General features: G+C 58.9%; 2 protein-coding genes across 13 annotated transcripts in view; one reads left to right on the forward strand and one right to left on the reverse strand.

The window, feature by feature from the left end:
• The window catches only part of MAPT (microtubule associated protein tau), a 47,878-nt gene extending 39,080 nt beyond the window's left edge, over window positions 1–8,798 (forward strand). For 7 of the 8 annotated variants that reach the window (XM_086766851.1, XM_086766844.1, XM_086766846.1 and 4 more), the window contains 5 exons: window positions 1,340–1,432; window positions 1,579–1,671; window positions 5,247–5,328; window positions 5,908–6,020; window positions 8,295–8,798. In XM_086766851.1, the coding sequence (XP_086622977.1) occupies window positions 1,340–1,432; window positions 1,579–1,671; window positions 5,247–5,328; window positions 5,908–6,020; window positions 8,295–8,510 (597 nt within the window). In that variant the 3' untranslated portion in view covers window positions 8,511–8,798. The remainder of the gene's footprint in view (window positions 1–1,339; window positions 1,433–1,578; window positions 1,672–5,246; window positions 5,329–5,907; window positions 6,021–8,294) is intronic. The other variant, XM_086766852.1, reaches the window with a different exon arrangement.
• Window positions 8,799–12,148: 3,350 nt separating this feature from the next.
• KANSL1 (KAT8 regulatory NSL complex subunit 1) overlaps window positions 12,149–17,159 on the reverse strand; it is a 98,725-nt gene continuing 93,714 nt past the window's right edge. For all 5 annotated transcript variants that reach the window (XM_086767033.1, XM_086767034.1, XM_086767035.1 and 2 more), the window contains 3 exons: window positions 16,847–16,959; window positions 14,674–14,920; window positions 12,149–14,305 (listed from right to left, as the gene is read on the reverse strand). In XM_086767033.1, coding sequence (XP_086623159.1) covers window positions 14,030–14,305; window positions 14,674–14,920; window positions 16,847–16,959 — 636 coding nt within the window. In that variant the 3' untranslated portion in view covers window positions 12,149–14,029. The remainder of the gene's footprint in view (window positions 14,306–14,673; window positions 14,921–16,846; window positions 16,960–17,159) is intronic.

Raw genomic sequence — 17,159 nt, forward strand, 5'->3', positions numbered from 1 at the left:
CAGCACTTCTGGTGTTGCTGGGTCACTGAGTGCTGCTCTGGCAAAGCGTGGTCTCGTAGGAGTGGGTCCTGATTTGCAGGATTAGTTGATGTCAGCTTGGAAAATGCCGCGGGAGGCACATGTCAGCCTTGGTGCTTCTCATGCCGGGGTGGAGTGAGGAGCTCTCCTTGCAGCCGCAGGCCGGGGGCGTGAGAAAAGGAGGGCGAGGTCGCCTGCCCCGCCGGCTTCGCGGACGTTTCCACCCAGGGACGGCACGTGCAGTGTGATGTGACGCTGCTCTCTTGTCTCTTTCCCTCTCGTGAGGGTTGTGCAGGTTTTTGCCTGCATTTACCTCCGGTTTGTACTTGCACAGGATGTAAAGCCAATGCGATCCACGCTGGGGAAGGAGCAGGAACTGTCTTCATCTTTGTCTGGAATAGCTGCTCCTGTGCTTGGGGTCACTCCGGCACAGCTGCCCTTCTAAAACCCAAACAGCCCTAAAGGCAAACAGCTTCATTAATTAGTCAAAAAAACCAGTGTGTGTGGGAAGAGGGCAGACAGGCCTTGGGACTGGAGGGTGAGGTTAGCGTGGTGCGTGGTTCCGCTGTGGCACCGCGCCGATTCCAGCCTCTCCCACTCCAGACGGCGTTAGGAATGTGCGATAGAGCAGCGTGGGGTTGGTTTGTGCTGCCCCTTTCCTCTCATCGACTCAGGCGTTGAGAAAACCGCAGGCATGGGGCTGCATCCCTGGCAGCATTTGCTTTTTCTCCTTGGGACTGTAGAGGGAGTTTGAGCCCTGCACAGACGTCCTCTCCCAGTCCGTGCTGGGCACACAACTCCTGCTCTCCAGCCTGCTGCCCCGGCCAGCTGCACCCGTTTGCCCAGTTTGCTCCAGCCGCCGAGACGTGAGGCCGTGTATCTCCGTCCTGGAGAGGAGGCGTGCTGCCTGGCGTGGGAGATGGGGCTGAGCAGGCGTTTTTCTCTCAGCTCTATCCTTCCTTCTCCCGCTGGCTCTGCGGAAGCCGCGTCTCAGCCCACTGGTGCCTTCCAGCACGTTGCTGCCTAGCCAGTTCCCCATTTCATTCACTGAAAGAAAATGGGGTGAGCTTGCTTTTTTACTGGTGTTTTCTGGTCTGGAAACCAGGGTTGCCTTGCTCTCCAGACGTACCCAATCTCTAGCTAGAACCTGCCCAGCTCCATCTTCAGTTTCCAACCCATGAGGAGGCAAATGCATGCAGCAAGCCAGAGGTTCTCCTTTGCTCTTGGCTCTGGAAGGCAGGTTCCTGGTTGTAGGGATATAACGGATGCTCAAGCTGCAGATGGTCATGTTGTTTCTCACGCTCTTTTCTGGCTACCAAAGGTGCAGATTATTAATAAGAAGCTGGACTTTAGCAGCGTTCAATCCAAGTGTGGCTCAAAGGATAATATCAAACACATCCCGGGAGGAGGCAGTGTGAGTACCTTCACACTTTGAATGCACTGTACTGGTTTTATTCTAAGTGGCATGTTGTGTACACTAAACCACCGATGCTATCTGCAGCGAGCCTGCCGTCAGATAGCCATTGGTGACGTGCAATGACTCTTTTCTGGCTACCAAAGGTGCAGATTGTTAATCAGAAGCTGGACTTTAGCAGCGTTCAATCCAGGTGTGGCTCAAAGGATAATATCAAACACATCCCGGGAGGAGGCAGTGTGAGTACCTTCACACTTTGAATGCGCTGTAATGATCCTTGCTGTCAGTGCCATGTTTTCCACGTTAAATCGCCAATGCTATCTGCAGCGAGCCCGCCGTCAGATAGCCATTGGCGACGTGCTGTCATTTAACCCATTAACCCAAAAGACATGGGCAGATGAACCCTAACGAGTCCTGTACGTGCCCGACGTGGACAGAACTAACCGCGCCGTGTGGAAACCATGTCTGTAACAAAACATCCCGTTCACTCCAAGGTTTTACTTTAATGCCTCGCTGTCTGTGGGATGAGTGGCCTCTGGCAGCGATGCAGCTGCTGGTGCAGTAGATGATAGATTTATAAGCAGACGCAGTCCTCGTTGCTTAATGTACTGCTAAATTGCACGTGACCCTGCCCAACATGTGAAAGCCCAGGTTCCTGCCCAGTCCCATCAGGCAAGTATGACACCTGCAGACATCAGGCTTCTCCTCGCTAATGCGTCTGGGGGATGTTAGGCAGTGCCCAGGGAGGCTGAGCCTAAAGTAATCCCGAGTTAATTGATCTAAACGCTGGCATTTCCAGCCATTCCTCCATAAATAGCCAGACTCAGCTTCCAGCTGCTGTGCCAGAAACCTGGAGAAACTCCACAGAGGCTGGCGGATTTATGCCAGTCACTCTGGAGACAGAGTTTGGGTCCGGGAACGATGACGGACCAAGGAAGGAGCATCGCTGAGACCTCAGACAGTGCGACCCAGGGTCCATGGTTGCCTGGTCTGTGGCCATCTGAAGAAGCTTTCTGGTGCCTCTCAGATGTTCCCAATGGATTTTCTTTGTGCTGTTTTTGATCTCTGTGGATGCCCTCCCTGAGAAACTGAGCATTGCAGAGGGCTTGGCATGTAAGCATTGGGACATAACTGGGTTTGCAACCTCCATCTGAAATTCAATGTCATTCTGCATTTACCTAACGGGCCAGAGGAGCTGCTTTGCGGAGATCAGACCTCTGTGAAGCAGGTTCCTTGCTTGTTCTGCTCTTTCTCACCCCAGGGTCCTGCACTGGCTGGACTGCCGGGTGCGTGGTGGACCACTTGTTACGCCAGGAGTTGGCGTTCGTCACAAATCATCTGTGCTGCAGCTGGTAATTAGCTCCAGCACAGGGTGGTGAGCTCATCCTTTGCCCCGCTGAGAGCTCACGCTGTGGGCAAGCTTTCCCAGCTGCAGTGGCTGCAGCGCGTTTAGAACTATCTGGATTTTTGGCTGAGGATTGTCATCCCTCCCCGGGCTCTGCCAGCAGTGAAAATCGTGCGATCGCTGCCTGGCCGCGCCGACACGGAAAGCAGCAGCTTAGCTCTGGGTGCGGGCGCTCGGAGCGAAGCCGTGCGCTGACGTGGCCGGAGCGTGGCTGCACGGGCCGTCCCGGCGGCAGAGCTGTGCCCTGGGGCTCCTCTGATGGAGGGGCAGCAAGACCACGGCGGTTCGATGGCCGTCACGTCTTAATCCTCCGAGATGCTGTCAGCAGTGACTGCCTGCCCAGCCGTTGCTGCTTCCAGAGGAATGAGCTGTTGCTGCGCTAACCTGGGGTTGGTATTTTATTTTATTTTTTTTTTTTTTTAAGCCAGTGGATGCTCTGACAAGGTGATGCGTTAGGCAAAAGTTGCCCTAAGCATCGGTGATGCTGCGAGGTGGCATCCCCAGGTCTCTGGCACTGGTTTCCCAGGCAGGCGACTCTGTGCCCCTTTTCCTTTCTTGCTAAAACGGGGAGGACCCTTCCCTGCTCCCCAGCAGGATGGTAAGGGTTAATGGAGTCCTGACTGTAACAAAGACAACAGGAATGAGAGCAGAAATCGTTTCAGTTGCTGATTTCTTGCTCTGGAAATGGGAAGGCTTTCAGTCCCAGGCCCCAGTGGCGCCCAGTTTGCTTGTAGGCCCTTTGGGGTCACGGCTGGGATGGGAAAGGCTCAGGGTCTGTTTCCTGCCTCCCGCCTGAGTCTGGCTCTCCTCTTGCCCAGGGCATTAAACGTGTGGTCTTTCCCCAGTCCCCTCTTCGTGTCTGTCTCTGCAGTGTGCTCCCAGACCCTAGGGCCGCTTTGCTCCCCCCTCTCTGTCTCCGCTCTCTGTCAAATGTGCCTTTTGGTACGCGTGAGCGCCGGGGACAAGGCAGGCTCGCGTGCGCGGGGCCGGTGGCACCGAGCCTCCGTTCTGCCCTTTTCCTGGCTGCATGACGGAGAGGGGAGTGTTCCTCAGCGGTGCGCTCAACCGCGGCCCAACATCCGGCTCTGAGGGCGATGAGGCCGGTGGACGCGGGGCCGACGTGAGAACCGAAGGATGCGCCTTCACCCCAGGGCTGACCGGGACGGGGCGCCGGGGCTGAGGGAGAGCAGTGGCTACGGTGAATCTTTTGTGCTGGCTTTGGGGCACATCGGTCCAGCCGCTCCTCTGCTAAGGTCCCTTCGGTGCCGGCACATCCTTCCTGCGAGAGCAACACGCCCACCGTGGTGTCGGTGGCAACACTGAGAGTGGCACCAGTTCCCCTTGAGATGCAGGCTGCCCAGAGAGTAGGCACCGACCCTGGCCCCCCCAGCTGCGGCAACAGCTCCTTCACGCGCAGGTGTGAGCCCAAACCCGGGGGCTACGCTAACTTTTGGGGGTATGGGGATGTTTTCTCACCCCCCTTGTCTCCTGCTCCTGGTGTGGCTGGTGTGTGTGTGCTGTGGCTTGCCGTCCCTGACAGCCTGGTGGTCCCAGCCCTCTCCCAGTCCCCGGTGTTTTCCCCTGTGGTGTTTAATCGCTAACGTCACCGCTAAACAGCTCCACGTTAACCGTCCACCGTCCCTTCTGTGTGCGTCCCGTGTAACACGGTCGTCCGTGCGCGAGAGGCCGCTGGCCCCACGGCCCAGGCCCGCCCAGCGCCGTGGCCAGTCTGAGTGGGGCGGTTCAGTGGGATTACTGGACCCCTGTTCAGAGACGTAATGGGTGAAACAGGTAAAAACCAGCATAATGTCATGAAATGTTGCTGTGGTTCAATGTAGGATAATTGCCATTTTACTTTATATTACGTGAACTCCTGCCAGATATTTAGACTTTGCTTTGCTCTTTTTTTTTTAACCCTGATTTCCATTACAGCATCTTTCAGAAATGCATATTTTGGTCACTCTTTAAAAAGTTCTGTGCACATTGATCATTTCTGTTCTTTCAGTTTTTGTGGACATAAGCTTTATGTTTTACACCAGCAAAGGTATTTATTTTTTACATTTTTCTCTCTGGTATATCTCCTCCTTTTGGATGATGTGTATGCAAATCTTTAATTAATTACCACTCCACTTTCTCTCTCACTTAAGCACTTTAAAATTGCCTCTACCTCCCCCCTCTGTGGAGAGGTGATCTTGTGCATGCTGACTTGTTAAGAGAGGCTACTGCACACGGGCATTAATGATCTCCCATCTCTGATGACAGTTTCTCTGGTATTATTAATCTCCTTGGGGTTTAAGCTGTCCTTTCCCTCGAATCCAGATCAGGTGCCGGTGTGTGTTGTGCCTCCCCCTCCCTGGCCTGCCCGCGGTAGCGATAAGCTCATCGCCTTTTCCTTTCTCCTATGGACAGGTTCAAATCGTTTACAAGCCCGTGGACCTGAGCCACGTGACATCCAAATGTGGTTCCCTGGGCAACATCCATCACAAACCAGGTACCGCCGGGCGCTGGTCCTCGGGAGCTCGCGGGCTGCGGCGTGCCGCGCGTCCGGAGACGGGGAGCGGGTTCGGGGAGCGAAGGGAGGCACGTGGAGCAGGGACCGGAGCATCAGAGGGAGCGCTGGGGTGCTGGACACCGTTCCCAGCTCTGTCACTGCAAGAGCCTCTCCAGTCTGCCTGGCCGCTGGGTAGCAGGGGAGGGATCTGGGCAGGTCCATGGACACCCTTGTCTGTGCCGTAACTGGGAAGTCAGTTAGGAATACACGGGGGGAAGTGCTGGTGTTTACGGGAGTAAGGGTACCTCTCTTCCTTTATAAAAAATCAGGATGTCTGTCAGCTGCACAGCACCCTTTGGAAAGGCTCTTCACCCTGCTTCCCACCTGCCCTGGCCCCTGGGTTTCCCAGCTCAGCGCGGGGTCCCTGGCGCTGCCGTTCTCCTGCCCCTCGCCCTCTGCCTCGCCTCGGCGGTGCTGCGGTGGAGCCGCCTCGCAGCGGCCGCTCGGCCCTCAGCGCGTTCCCTCCAGCCTGCCCCGGCTGGCGCAGGAGCTGACCTCGCCCCTGCTCTTCTCTTCCAGGCGGTGGCCAGGTGGAGGTGAAATCTGAGAAACTGGACTTCAAAGATAAGGTGCAATCGAAAATTGGGTCCTTAGATAACATCAGCCACGTCCCTGGAGGAGGAAATAAAAAGGTAAAGGGGCGCTGGGTAGAGAGCAGCGTGCTGTTCTGCTGCACGCGTCTGCCTGCCCTGGCAGCAGGCGCGCAAGCACAGAGTGCTTGAAGTTTGGACTCGGAAAAGGTCCCACTCACCCAGCTCGTCTTTAGCCCGCGTGGCCTCTCCTCTCTGCTTACTGGGCAGCACTTCTTCCCCAGTGCTCGAAGCGATTTGCTGCCCGTGTTCTGCCGTGGGGTGGTCTGTGCACGCCTGTCCTTCAGAGGAAGGACAGAAAGCGCCTTGCTCGGGGACAGCCGCTCAGCCGCTGCCCGGCCAGCTGCGCTGCGTGCCGGCGCCGTGCCGCAGCGGGCAGCGCCCGGCGCTCCTGGGCGGCGATGCTCAGCCTGGAGGAGGTTTTGCGGGCGCGCGGCCGCGGCAGAGCTGCGAGGATGGCGATCTCTGTCCTCCTCCCGGCCACCTGAATGAGTGTGAACCTAAGTGATGTCCTCTCCTGTGGTTTGCTGCTCTTTCTGCTGTTCTCTGAAGTCTGTGCGGAAACACCCTTGTCTCTCAGACCTTTCACCTGGGGGGTGCCACCGTCAGCAGCTGCTTTTGCGCTCTGCCTTCCCAGTTACTCCCAGTGCTCTGGCACAAAGCTGACAGCCCCGGGTGTTGCGTGGGTGTTGGTTCCCCAGTGAAAGTGGAGCGTTAAAGGCTTAGCTTTATTTAGAAGAGGTGACTTTGCAGCAGGCTGTCACTTCAGAGGAAAGGTGATCTCTCCTTACCTCAAGTCTCAGCTGAGCCTGACGCAGGGCTCTGTAAGGAGCGGTGCACAGTTAGGGGGATTTAAACTGAAAGGCAAGAGCCAGTGAGGTCAGGTGAAATCCTGAGCGTGGGGTGAGCCGGTCCTGCCAGAGGCTTTGGAGGTGACTTCACAGCAAGTCTCGGCTCAGTCGAACACCTCCGCAGCCTGGCTTCGAGGACAGCCACGGCCGCGCGAGCGGGGGAGCGGGAGATCGGGTGAGCACAGTTGAGACTCCAGCCTGCTGACACATGGTTGAATCTCCCCAGGGAAAAGCAGTTTTTCTCTTGCTTGTTCTTCAAACACTTTTTTTTCTCAGTGGGAGGGGAAGGTTCTGGTTTGGCTCCTCTATTTTGGCACTTTGTCCTTGGCCGTGCTCTCTCTGTGCAGCTCTTCACCTCCCAGCTGGCCTCCGACGGAGGGATCGCTTGACTTCCTTACCCTTCTCTCGCTGCTGCTCCGCATCAGCCCGCCCTGTGCTTCACTAAGCCCATTTTCACCCTTTTTATGGTGACAGCGATGATTCTTTTACATCCTGGCACATTCACTGGACTGCAGTTTGAAGAACTTGCCCTTTGGAGGGGGAATTGGTTTGCAAGGGTGTGACCCTCAGCAGCATCACCTGCCTCAGCCTTCCTGCCCAAATCCACAGCAGGGGGAGGCTGGGGGTGTGCCCCGAGTCGCTCGCCTTTGCTGCGCGGGCGAAACTTTCCTCCCTGTCTCCAGAGGCAGCCGCCGTTCTTCCTGTGAGCCAGTGAATGGCCCTGGTTTTTCTCAGATCTTTTTCTCCCCAGTTTTCCATTTCTTTTCTTTATTTTTTTATAATTTTTCCTTCTGGTTGACATTTATTGGATCTTGGTTTTTGTTGCTGATGCGTTTTTTGCACCCCACCGCCCTGGGTGGGTTTCTTCACCTGTAGAGAGAGAAAGGCAAGGAAGACAAGAGCCGTCCCCAGGCCGCTCGGAGCCCGAGCCCAGACTGTGCTGGGCTCCAGTCCCTGGCGCTGGAGCCGCCCCCGGAGAGCCAGCGCCCAGCCTTGCACTGGGCTGGGGAGGGCACCAGTAAGTAACGAACCTGATCCGCTCCAGCTCCCCTCCCCGGCCCTCGCGCCCCGGGGAGCAGCGTTGTGTGTGGGTTACGGGGAAGCTGCGTGCGCCGTGGGGGATCCCGCTCCCTCCACAAATCTGTGCCGGGGGGGCGGGAGCAGCCCCGGTTGTGCTGAGTCCTGCGCCTGGGACCCACGGCCACCCCAGGCCTGGGTGCTCCGGAAGGATTCGGCAGCATCCTGGGATGCTCCGGTCCCGCCGTCCCCTCCGGCTGTGCCTGGTGCCTCTGTGGGCTACTGGAAGGGACGTGCCAGAGGACTGGGGGCACTGGGGGCACGCTGCCAGTGAACTGAGCTCAGTTCTACCCGACAGCAGTGACCGAGCAGATGGTTTGCAGGTAAAAACGGCCTCTCTGGACGCGTCCCGCCTCCCCTCGCTCACCGGCCTCTCCTCTCGTTGCAGATTGAGACTCACAAGCTGACTTTCCGCGAGAACGCCAAAGCTAAGACCGACCACGGCGCCGAAATCGTCTACAAGTCCCCCACCATCTCCGGAGATGCCTCCCCGCGCCGCCTTAGCAACGTCTCCTCCACCGGCAGCATCAACATGGTGGACTCCCCCCAGCTCGCCACGCTAGCCGACGAAGTGTCCGCTTCGCTGGCCAAGCAGGGCTTGTGATCGCGGCACGGCCGGCGAAGATGAGAGAAGACAAGGGGAAAAAAAAAAAAAAGGAAAAAAAAAAAAAAGAAAGAAAAATAATAATCTGGCCTTCTTCCTCTGTTCCTTTTACAGCTGCTGCCCCTCCCCTCACTGGTCAATGATTTACTCTGCTTTTACTGTTCATTCAGCTCTAGCTCCAGGACTCCAAAGTCAGTGACGCGATGAGGTACAGAACCTCCTCTCCCCCCGCTCCTCGGAGCGCACAGCCCGGGCCCGTCCCTCACGCCCTCCCCGCGGCCCCTGCGAGGTCCCTCGCTGCCCCTGCCCTGCCGGGACCCTCAGCGCCCCGGGGCGGGGGGCAGTGGGGCGGAGGGGGCAGCGGCAGCAGGACCCTACCCCAGCACCCCACGCTGCGGGAGGTCCTCGCTGTGACCGTCCCAGCCTCGTCACCCTAACGAGGTTCTGGGTGCTCCAGCCGGGATGGGGAGGTCCCTCCCCTTTCTGCGTTAAATTTCCCTGCGGATTTGGCAGAAACCTTGTTTTTTTTTCCCCCAAAAGCCGAGATGTGTATGAAGACACTGCCGGGCGGCCCGTGCGCCCTCCCAGCCCGGCGTGAAGGGGCGCGGGCGGCCGTTCCCCGCCCCGTGGCTGTGCGGGAAGCGCTGAGTGGATGAGTAGAGGCTTTTCCCCGTCCTTTGGCAGCCCCTCGTGTCGTAGCGTAGATGTGTCTGTATATGCTTGGCCTGTGCCAGGGTGATTGTTTTCATAAACGAGCATGTGGTTAAACAAAAAAAAAAAAATTAATAATAATAATTGATGCTGTAAGTGGTTTTGAGCTGCCCTGTGCTGGCTCTGCTGCAGCCCTGGGGGCGAGGGGGGCTTTGCTGTGCTGCAGGGGGCACCCGGGGGGGCACAGAGCCGCTGCCCTGCTCCCGGGGGTGGGCTCGGGGGTGTGGGGAGGGGGGGGGGGGGGGGGGGGGGCGCGGAGGGGTCTGCATTAGCGCGTCCCAGCTCTGCACCGCCCGGGGCCTGGGGACGCTGCGCAGCTGCAGGGCTGGGGTGGCCTCTGCATTTGGGTGCAGCACGTAACATTTTCGGGTTTTTCTTTTTTTTAATTTTTAAATTTTTTTCAAGGTCAGCTAAGAGATTGCAGCAGTGGCCACGCCGTGGCTGTGCTGTTGGCAGCAGTAGGAGACAACAGGAGGATGCGAGGGGAAGGCGCGAGGCAGTTTTTTTTTGGCTGGCGTGTGGTGGCATCTCCCCAAGTCCCGTCCTGAGCGCATGGGCCAGCTCCCTGGCACTGACCCCCCCCCCCCCCCCGTACCCCCCCAAACGCTCTCCTGCTCTGACTTGGCAGCGTTGCCCCCTCACGGCGTCTCCTCCGCGCAGCACCAGCCCCCACGCAGGGGAGATGAGCTGACATTTGTTTGTTCTGCTGCTTTTTTTATTTTCCTGTCACAAAACCCAGGCGTGGTGGGGGGGAAAGCCGGGCTTTCCCAGCAAGGGGCCGAAATCCTGGTCTGACTGGGGCACGAGGGGCTCTCACTGGAGCCCGGGGCAGGGGGTGCCGCAGCGGCCGTTTCAGCGGCTGTCAGGGCTGAGCGGCTTTCGTCCCCAGACGGGACTGGGGAGGGGGCCTGCCCAGCGCTGCAGGACAGATGTGCTGGGGAGAGGGATGGTTGATGGTTTTTGGGGAGGGAGGCTCCAGCCCTTGTCTCCGCTTTACTGCTGGTCCAGCACCAACGCGCGCGGGGCACGCGGAAGCCCCCGTCCAGCGTGTCGCTCGCTCCGTTCCAGTTTGTGACTGTAAGACTCTGCGCTCCAGTCCGTGCCTGCCTTTGGACTGGCGTAAGAGCCGCTGTGGTATTTGTTTTGTTCCTCCGTAAAACGAGCAAGCGGGAGAACCGCCGCACGCCCGCCGCCCTTTTCAGCTGCAGGGCAGCGTGGCGGAGCTGGCCCATCCCTGCGCCCCCCAAGTCCCTCTGTGCGGCTCCTGAGGGACGCCAAGGCCCGGGCCAGGGTGTCAGCAGCAGGCTCCAGTCGCTGCCCCCGTTACGTCCTCGGCTGAGCACCTCCAGCCCCCCGCTGCCGCCCTCCGCGCACCGGGACAGCCCTTTCCGTCTGCTGCGCCAGCCCCGACCCTGCGTTCAGACCCAGGCCTGAGGGTCACCCTGCGCAGCCGGACAGACTGACCCACGGCTTTTCCTTTACTCCACACACATCTTGGTCTGGAAAGGGTTAAAACCGGCACAGATTCGAAGAAACCCCCCCCCCATGTTTCTGCACCCCAAAAAAAAAAAAAAAAAAAAAAAAAGCTTGTGAAGTGAAGTTCCAGTGTCAGACACCGTGGTGCTGGCAGCCCCGCGCTCCCTGCGGCGCGCTGGGGAGGGAGGGAAGGTTTGATCTCAGTCTCATTCTAGCTTAGCTTCTGTCTGTGATGTCCATAGTGTATCGTGCGTTTTAACAACTGGTTTACACTGTTGCCGTAAAAATGAATTTGGAAATAAAGTCATTACTACGAGAAACGCCGCCTCTTTGCCCCAGGGGGAGGGAGCGGGGGAGCTGGGACAGGAGCGCGAGGGGCTTTGGCCGCACCGAGGGTTTGGCTTCTCCATGCTGGGACTGCCAGTCCCCCCACGGCCGTGCCGCCACGCTGGGGCCGCAGCACCAGCGCCTCAAAAACCGACTGGGGAGCAGCAGCGATGGGCAGGGGCGGTTTTTCTTTTTCCTTTTGAAGCACCAGCCCCCACCGCAGCCCAGGCTGCCGCTCCCCCCGCTCCCCACCGGAGGCCCTGTGGCCAGGAAGCCCGCGTTTTGTTTTTGGCTGGGACCAGGGACAGGACATTTCCCCCGCTGCGGAGCGCGGCTGCAGCTCTGCCCCCGCAGCGCCGCGAGCGCTGGGGCTCTCCAAATCCCAGCGATGCCTCCTTCCCCTCCCCGCTCCAGCCCCCGGGTCCCGGCACCACGAGCCCGTGGCTCCGCGGCTTCCGCAGCCCTCGGCCGCCTTGCGCAGATCGGGAGTTTCCAGCACCGCGCAGTCGCTGGTGCAGCTGTGGCTGCCATCGGTTGCTTTTCAGACGGGATTTTTTCCTCCCCTGTTCGTTACCTGTAACGAACCCAGCGATGCCGAGGTTGCTGCCTCCTCCTTCTCTGATCACCTGGCCAATAACTGCCCAGCCCCTTCCCATTTCCCATCCGCTGGGATAACGAGGAACAAAGACCAATTCTCTCATCTTGGCAACTCGGGAGCACCCAAGGGAGTCGCCTCCCACCACTTCTCTTGCAAACATTCCACCTCCGCAGCAGAACCCGTCACAATTCGCAGACCCCGGGCGCGATCGGCCGCAACCGCTGAGCCCCGAAACGTGAAACACAACCCCGGCCTCGTTGGACCGAGTTCCGCGAGGCAGAGCCGCGCTCCCGCGAGCTCTCCCAGGTCCCGCGCCATCACACAGCCCCGTGCGGAGCCCGAACCCCGCGACCCCGCGGAACAACTCCTCCTTTCACCGACCGCCAACAACGGCTGGGAAATAGCGCCGGAACGGAAAACGGGGGCCATTCAGGCGTGGGGCGGCAGGAACGCGGCCGATCCGCCCCGGGGAAGGGCCCCTCCACGTCCCAGCTCAGCGTTTCACAAACACACGTTGCAGAGAAGATTCTGTTTTAATTTTTTTTTTAATCTTTTCTTCTTTTTTTTTTTTTTATAAGCACATCTGTGCTTTGCCAACAGAATCAAGACATTAACAAAGATCAGCTTCTCGGAAGAAAAGCATTTCTATATAACAAGGACATTACACAGCTCAAAGCAGGAAAAGAAAATATTTACAAAATACAAGGTGGTTTTTTTGTGGTTTTTATAATGCTAAAAGGGTTATTCAGAATTTTCAACCTTATAAATAGAAAAGCACTTATGCAGAGGGATATGGTAGCGTCGGTTTTAAAGAAACGATGACAAATCCTTTAACCTAGAACAGAACCAAAAACACTAGATAATGTTGAAAATTGTGAAAACCCCAACCATTAAGCAGTTTAGCTACTATTTCTTTACGATTACAAAAATGGAAAAAAAAAATGTCCTTTGTATTTTTTTTTTCCTTTTTTTTTTGGTGATGTGATTATACATAAGACAGGCACAATGCTAGCAACAGGACAGGGACCAAGAGCCACACCGTCGGGATGGGGAAGCGTTACGGATGGGAACGGTGTGCGGGATCCGGGAGCCGCTGCGGGTGCAGAGGGGTCGGGAGGGAGGGAGGGGAGGAACAACAGCAAACTCTGGTTCAAAATAAAATACCTGTCAGGAGGCGGCGCGCCGCACCGACGGCTGGGAAACGGAACGCCGCCCGTTCCCGGGCGCGCGCGGACGTGGAGCGAAGCAGCGGTGACAGATCCCGATCCCCCCGGCACCTCCGCGCGGCGGGAGCCGCCCGCTGCCCCTGCCCTCCTTCCCTCTCTTCTCCCCTTTTCTGAGAGCAAACCCACCCACGGAGACCACCCCGGCGCCCTGGGTGCTCCCGCTGCCTCCCTCCTGGGTGCTGGGCCCAGAGCCGGCCGCGCCCCAACTTCCCAAGCCCGCGGGGCGGGGGACACGCAGGGGCGTCGCGTTTCCCAGCCGAAAGCGGCCACTGCCCTTTCGGGGCAGCATCCCCAAGCGCCGTCCCCGCACGGCATCGCGACCCCGGCTCCCGCCTGACGCACCCGCCGCGCCGGGCCGGGATTCTGCCCTCCGCGCCTTCGCACCGGAGAACCACGCAAGGCGTGAGCGAGGCTGCTCCCGAAATCCCACTGCTCCCACGCGGGGCTGCGCGGGAGGTGGCCAAAGGGGTCCCTCCTCCGCCTCCCCCCGCCCCGGGGCAGCCAGGCCTGCAGCAAACGGCTGCTCCAAAGCGGGAGGGAAGGGGGGCGGCGGCGGGCGGCCCCGGGGGGCAGAGGGGAGATCGGGGAGGGGCAATCACCCCTGGGACCCCCGGGAACTCCGGCCCAGGGGAGGAAAGCGCCGGAGGGTGACGCGCAGGGCGGGCACGCCGCACGCGAGGACAGAGCCAGCGAGGGCTGCGATCCCAGGCCATCGCTTCTCACCACTAATTTCACTCCACTAAAACCTTTCAGGGAGGGAAGGGGGGTGCAGGTTAGGAGGAGAAGACACCCTTTGCTTGAGAACAACTATCCCCGAAGTCTGCTAGTCAGCTAAATCCTGTGCTCTAGTTTTATACACGTAGAGGGGAGGGGAGGGGAGGGGGAGGGAGGGCTGGTGGGCTGCTCCCCTCCCGAGGCTTCACTCCGCTGGGAGGAATCTGGGGTCAGATCATTCATGTGACAAGGAAACATGGAGAAGAGGAAAAAAAAAAAAAAAGAAAAAGAAAAAAAAGAGGAAGAAAATAAAAGAAAACAAAAAACAGTTTCTAAACTCCTTAAATTCACTAAAAACTGTGAAAATTCCCGGCAGGATGTTTGAATATCAAACGCAGATTTTGGAAGCTTTAATGCCAAGAGTTAGTTCTGTGTGTTGGTTTCGCTCATGTCTTCCCGTTCGGTCTCTATCTGTGCGCTGGCCGCTGGACTGCTGCTGCTGCTGCTGCTGCTGCTGAGGAGGAAGAGGAGGAGGAGGAGGAGGGCGTCACCAGGGCAGGGCGGCTCTTGAGGCTGGCCAGGCTGGGTGAAGCGCAAGTGCCATCGGTCTCCCGGGAGGATTTACTGCCCGACGTGCGCCGGGTGCAGCGCGACGACCGGTCCTGGGGGTCAGATTGGTCCTCGCATTCTGTCCTGGGATCGTAGGAGAGCGGGAAGGTGCGGCGCTCCCAGGGCTGCACAGCCTGCAGGGAAGAGACGCCAGGCTATGGAAAATCTTCGGGAAAAGCTGTTCCACTCCCTTCCGCGCGTGACTCCGGCTGCCCGCAGGCGGGAGCACGCAGCTCCGCGGTGCCGTGCCGCGGGCCTGGCCGGGCCTCGTGAACGGCGCACGGAGAGCTCTGGCGCACGCGGTGAGGACGCGGCGGCCTCCAAACGGAACGGACCGCTGGCAAAGCGACCGGCCGTCCAACGGCACTACGCTCCGCGCCCCGGCCGGGCGTCAGATTTGCCTCCGCGCCTCCGCGGCGGCCAGCGCAGCGCCGGGCAGAGCTCCGGCCTTCCCGCCAGCACGCAACCGGAGCAAAGGGGCCCACGCGGAGCCGGCACCCACCTGCTCATCCAGGCCAGCCTCGGGCGTGGAGCACCGCGTGTCCTCGCTGGACAGAAGCCGCATGGAGTCACGGGAGAGGGGGGTGAGGGGGGCAGAGAGCAGTTCGGGGCTGATGGGGCTGCGCGGAGAGTGGGTGTGGGACAGCTCCAAATGGGAGTGGCAGTTGCCCACCTCAGGGGATGCCGGCTGCGGAGTCGAGGGGTTCCCCAGCTGCGGGGTTGTCCGGCCGTCCGTCGATCTGTAAGACCTGGGATGGGAACACATTTGAGAGCCTGGATTCAGTCCCAGCCGCGCCGCTGCCACCCGCTGCCACCCTACGATTCCTTCCACCACCCCCCTCAGGGGCGGCCGCATGGGAAACGCCACCGGGATTCGGCACGCGCAAGCGGGGAACGCCGCAGCCAGGGGCTACACTCATCCCGGCTCAGCTCTGTCCCGTCCCCGCTGCCTCGACGCAGCTCTGCGACACTGACGCCGCTCTCCTAAGGTTGTGTTCCCCACACGTCTCCTACGCTGCAAGTGCTGCATAAATACCAGGAGAAGCCACTCTATGAAATTACGCTTTAAATAATGATTTTTTTTCCAGGTGTTTCCACCATCCACGCGCCACGTGACAGCCGGTAGTGCAAGAACCAGGCGGAACGAATCCGTAAAGCCGGAAACGCAGCGAGTTCAACAGTCGGGCGTAGGAGGAGCGCTGTAAAACCCCGAGTCTTCAGAAGATTTACACCGAGAATGAAGAGAGTTTGGGGACCTACACAGGTTCCCAGATAAACCACTCACAGGTTGCAACCAGAGAAACCTGAGTGCCCACACCTGGGTGCAGCTCCTCGAGACCAACTCCAACAGCAAGGATCCTGCTGAGGAGCAGCTCGGGACGTGGCGGACACCAAGCTGAACTTGGCCAAGCCGCTCCTGGCACAAACGCAGCAAACCAGGTCCTGGGCTGCGCTGAGGAAAGCGGCCAGCGGAGCAGGGACACTGCCGTCCCAGCTCTGCCCGCTGGGGAGCCGCACTGGGATTCCCCAGCGCCGGGAGAATCTCCATCCTTGGAAGTGTTCATGCCGTGGTCAGATAAAGCCACGGCCAACTTGGCCTTCTGCTGGCAACAGCCCGGCAGGAGGCTGGGCCAGAGACCACGGGAAATCCTTTCCCACCCGCATTCCTGAATCTATGAGATGAGTTTGTCCTTACGAGAGGGCCTTCAGAGAAACAAAGTCACGGTGAAGCGCTACCGGATGTGAGAAACTGTCTGGAGAAGTTTGCAAAGAAACACCAACACGTCCCACGCTCCAGCAGCACCGGGGAGCGCAGCTGCAGATGAAATGGGGCAGCAGCAGCTCCAACGCAGTTTCACCAACGCCACCTTTGCATCTGCAGAAGTTCTTGCAGAAACAACCTCACAGGACCGCAGGGAGCTGACAGGGCTAAGCCGAAACTGGGACCAGACCAAGACGACTGGGTGCACGTTTGCGCGCAGCTGTAGCTCAGCAAGCGTTTCTGCCCGGGCGCACAGCGGCTCAGAACCAAAGCAAGCACCAGAAATCAAATGGAAAACGGCAAATCTCCTCTTATGCAGGTTGATGACGACATCAGCAGCTGGAAACCGCGTGGTTTTGGACACCCACTCACAAAAAGACACCGCAGAACGGGAATCGAGCGTCACGCCATCAGAGGAAGGCAGGGACATGTACACACACGGAACGGAGAAACGGCGCCGCTGAAGCAATCGAGCAGAGATGCGACAGCCAGCGTAACGCTGAGAACAACCACCGCTCCTCGCTCCCGCTGCAGGACGCCCACCTCAGCCCTTTTGCTTTGCTCTGGACTCCCGAGCTGGCACACCAGCCTCCGCGCTGCCAGAGCGGTGACAGCGCTCGAGGACGCAGAATCCAACCAGACGCTGCAGGAAGAGCTGGTTGTCCCCAACTTACCTGGTGTGGAACCCCACCCCACCTAAGCAAGGCTACGCCCCGTTCCTACGAGGGCTCCCCAAGCTGCTCCCGTGGGTGGTGATCGACCTTTCCAACACCAGCACGAGCTTTTAACTGTTTTTATGGATCTGCCAGTCTAACGAAGCCTCCACAACCTGCTCCCAACAGCATCCCGCTCCGTTGGGAACGCCACCTCGGCCAAGGGAAACCCAGCGTATCACCTCTGCACCCAAGCGTACCTGCTGCCCCGCCGCTGCGGGGGCACGCTCGTGCTCCAAAGCCACCGGGCCCGCTCCATCTCCTCACACTTGCCGTGCCGAGCGGCGAAGGCGGAATCAGACAGGTCCTCGATCTGAAAAGGGAAGGGCGCAGGGTCAGAGCTTTCAGACAGCAAACACGCCCCTACGTGCAGGTTTTGCAGCATCAGCTACAGCATGAACTTAAATAAATGGTTATACGCGGAGGGAGGCACGTGCTAGCAGAGAGAGAGAGCACCTTGTTAAACTGAGTCTGCACCGCTTAGGAAGAGATTAAAAACCAAAAACCAAAGGC

The sequence above is a fragment of the Chlamydotis macqueenii genome, chromosome 25, assembly GCF_036417535.1.
Source record: "Chlamydotis macqueenii isolate bChlMac1 chromosome 25, bChlMac1.mat, whole genome shotgun sequence".
In the NCBI taxonomy this organism is placed as follows: Eukaryota; Metazoa; Chordata; class Aves; order Otidiformes; family Otididae; genus Chlamydotis; species Chlamydotis macqueenii.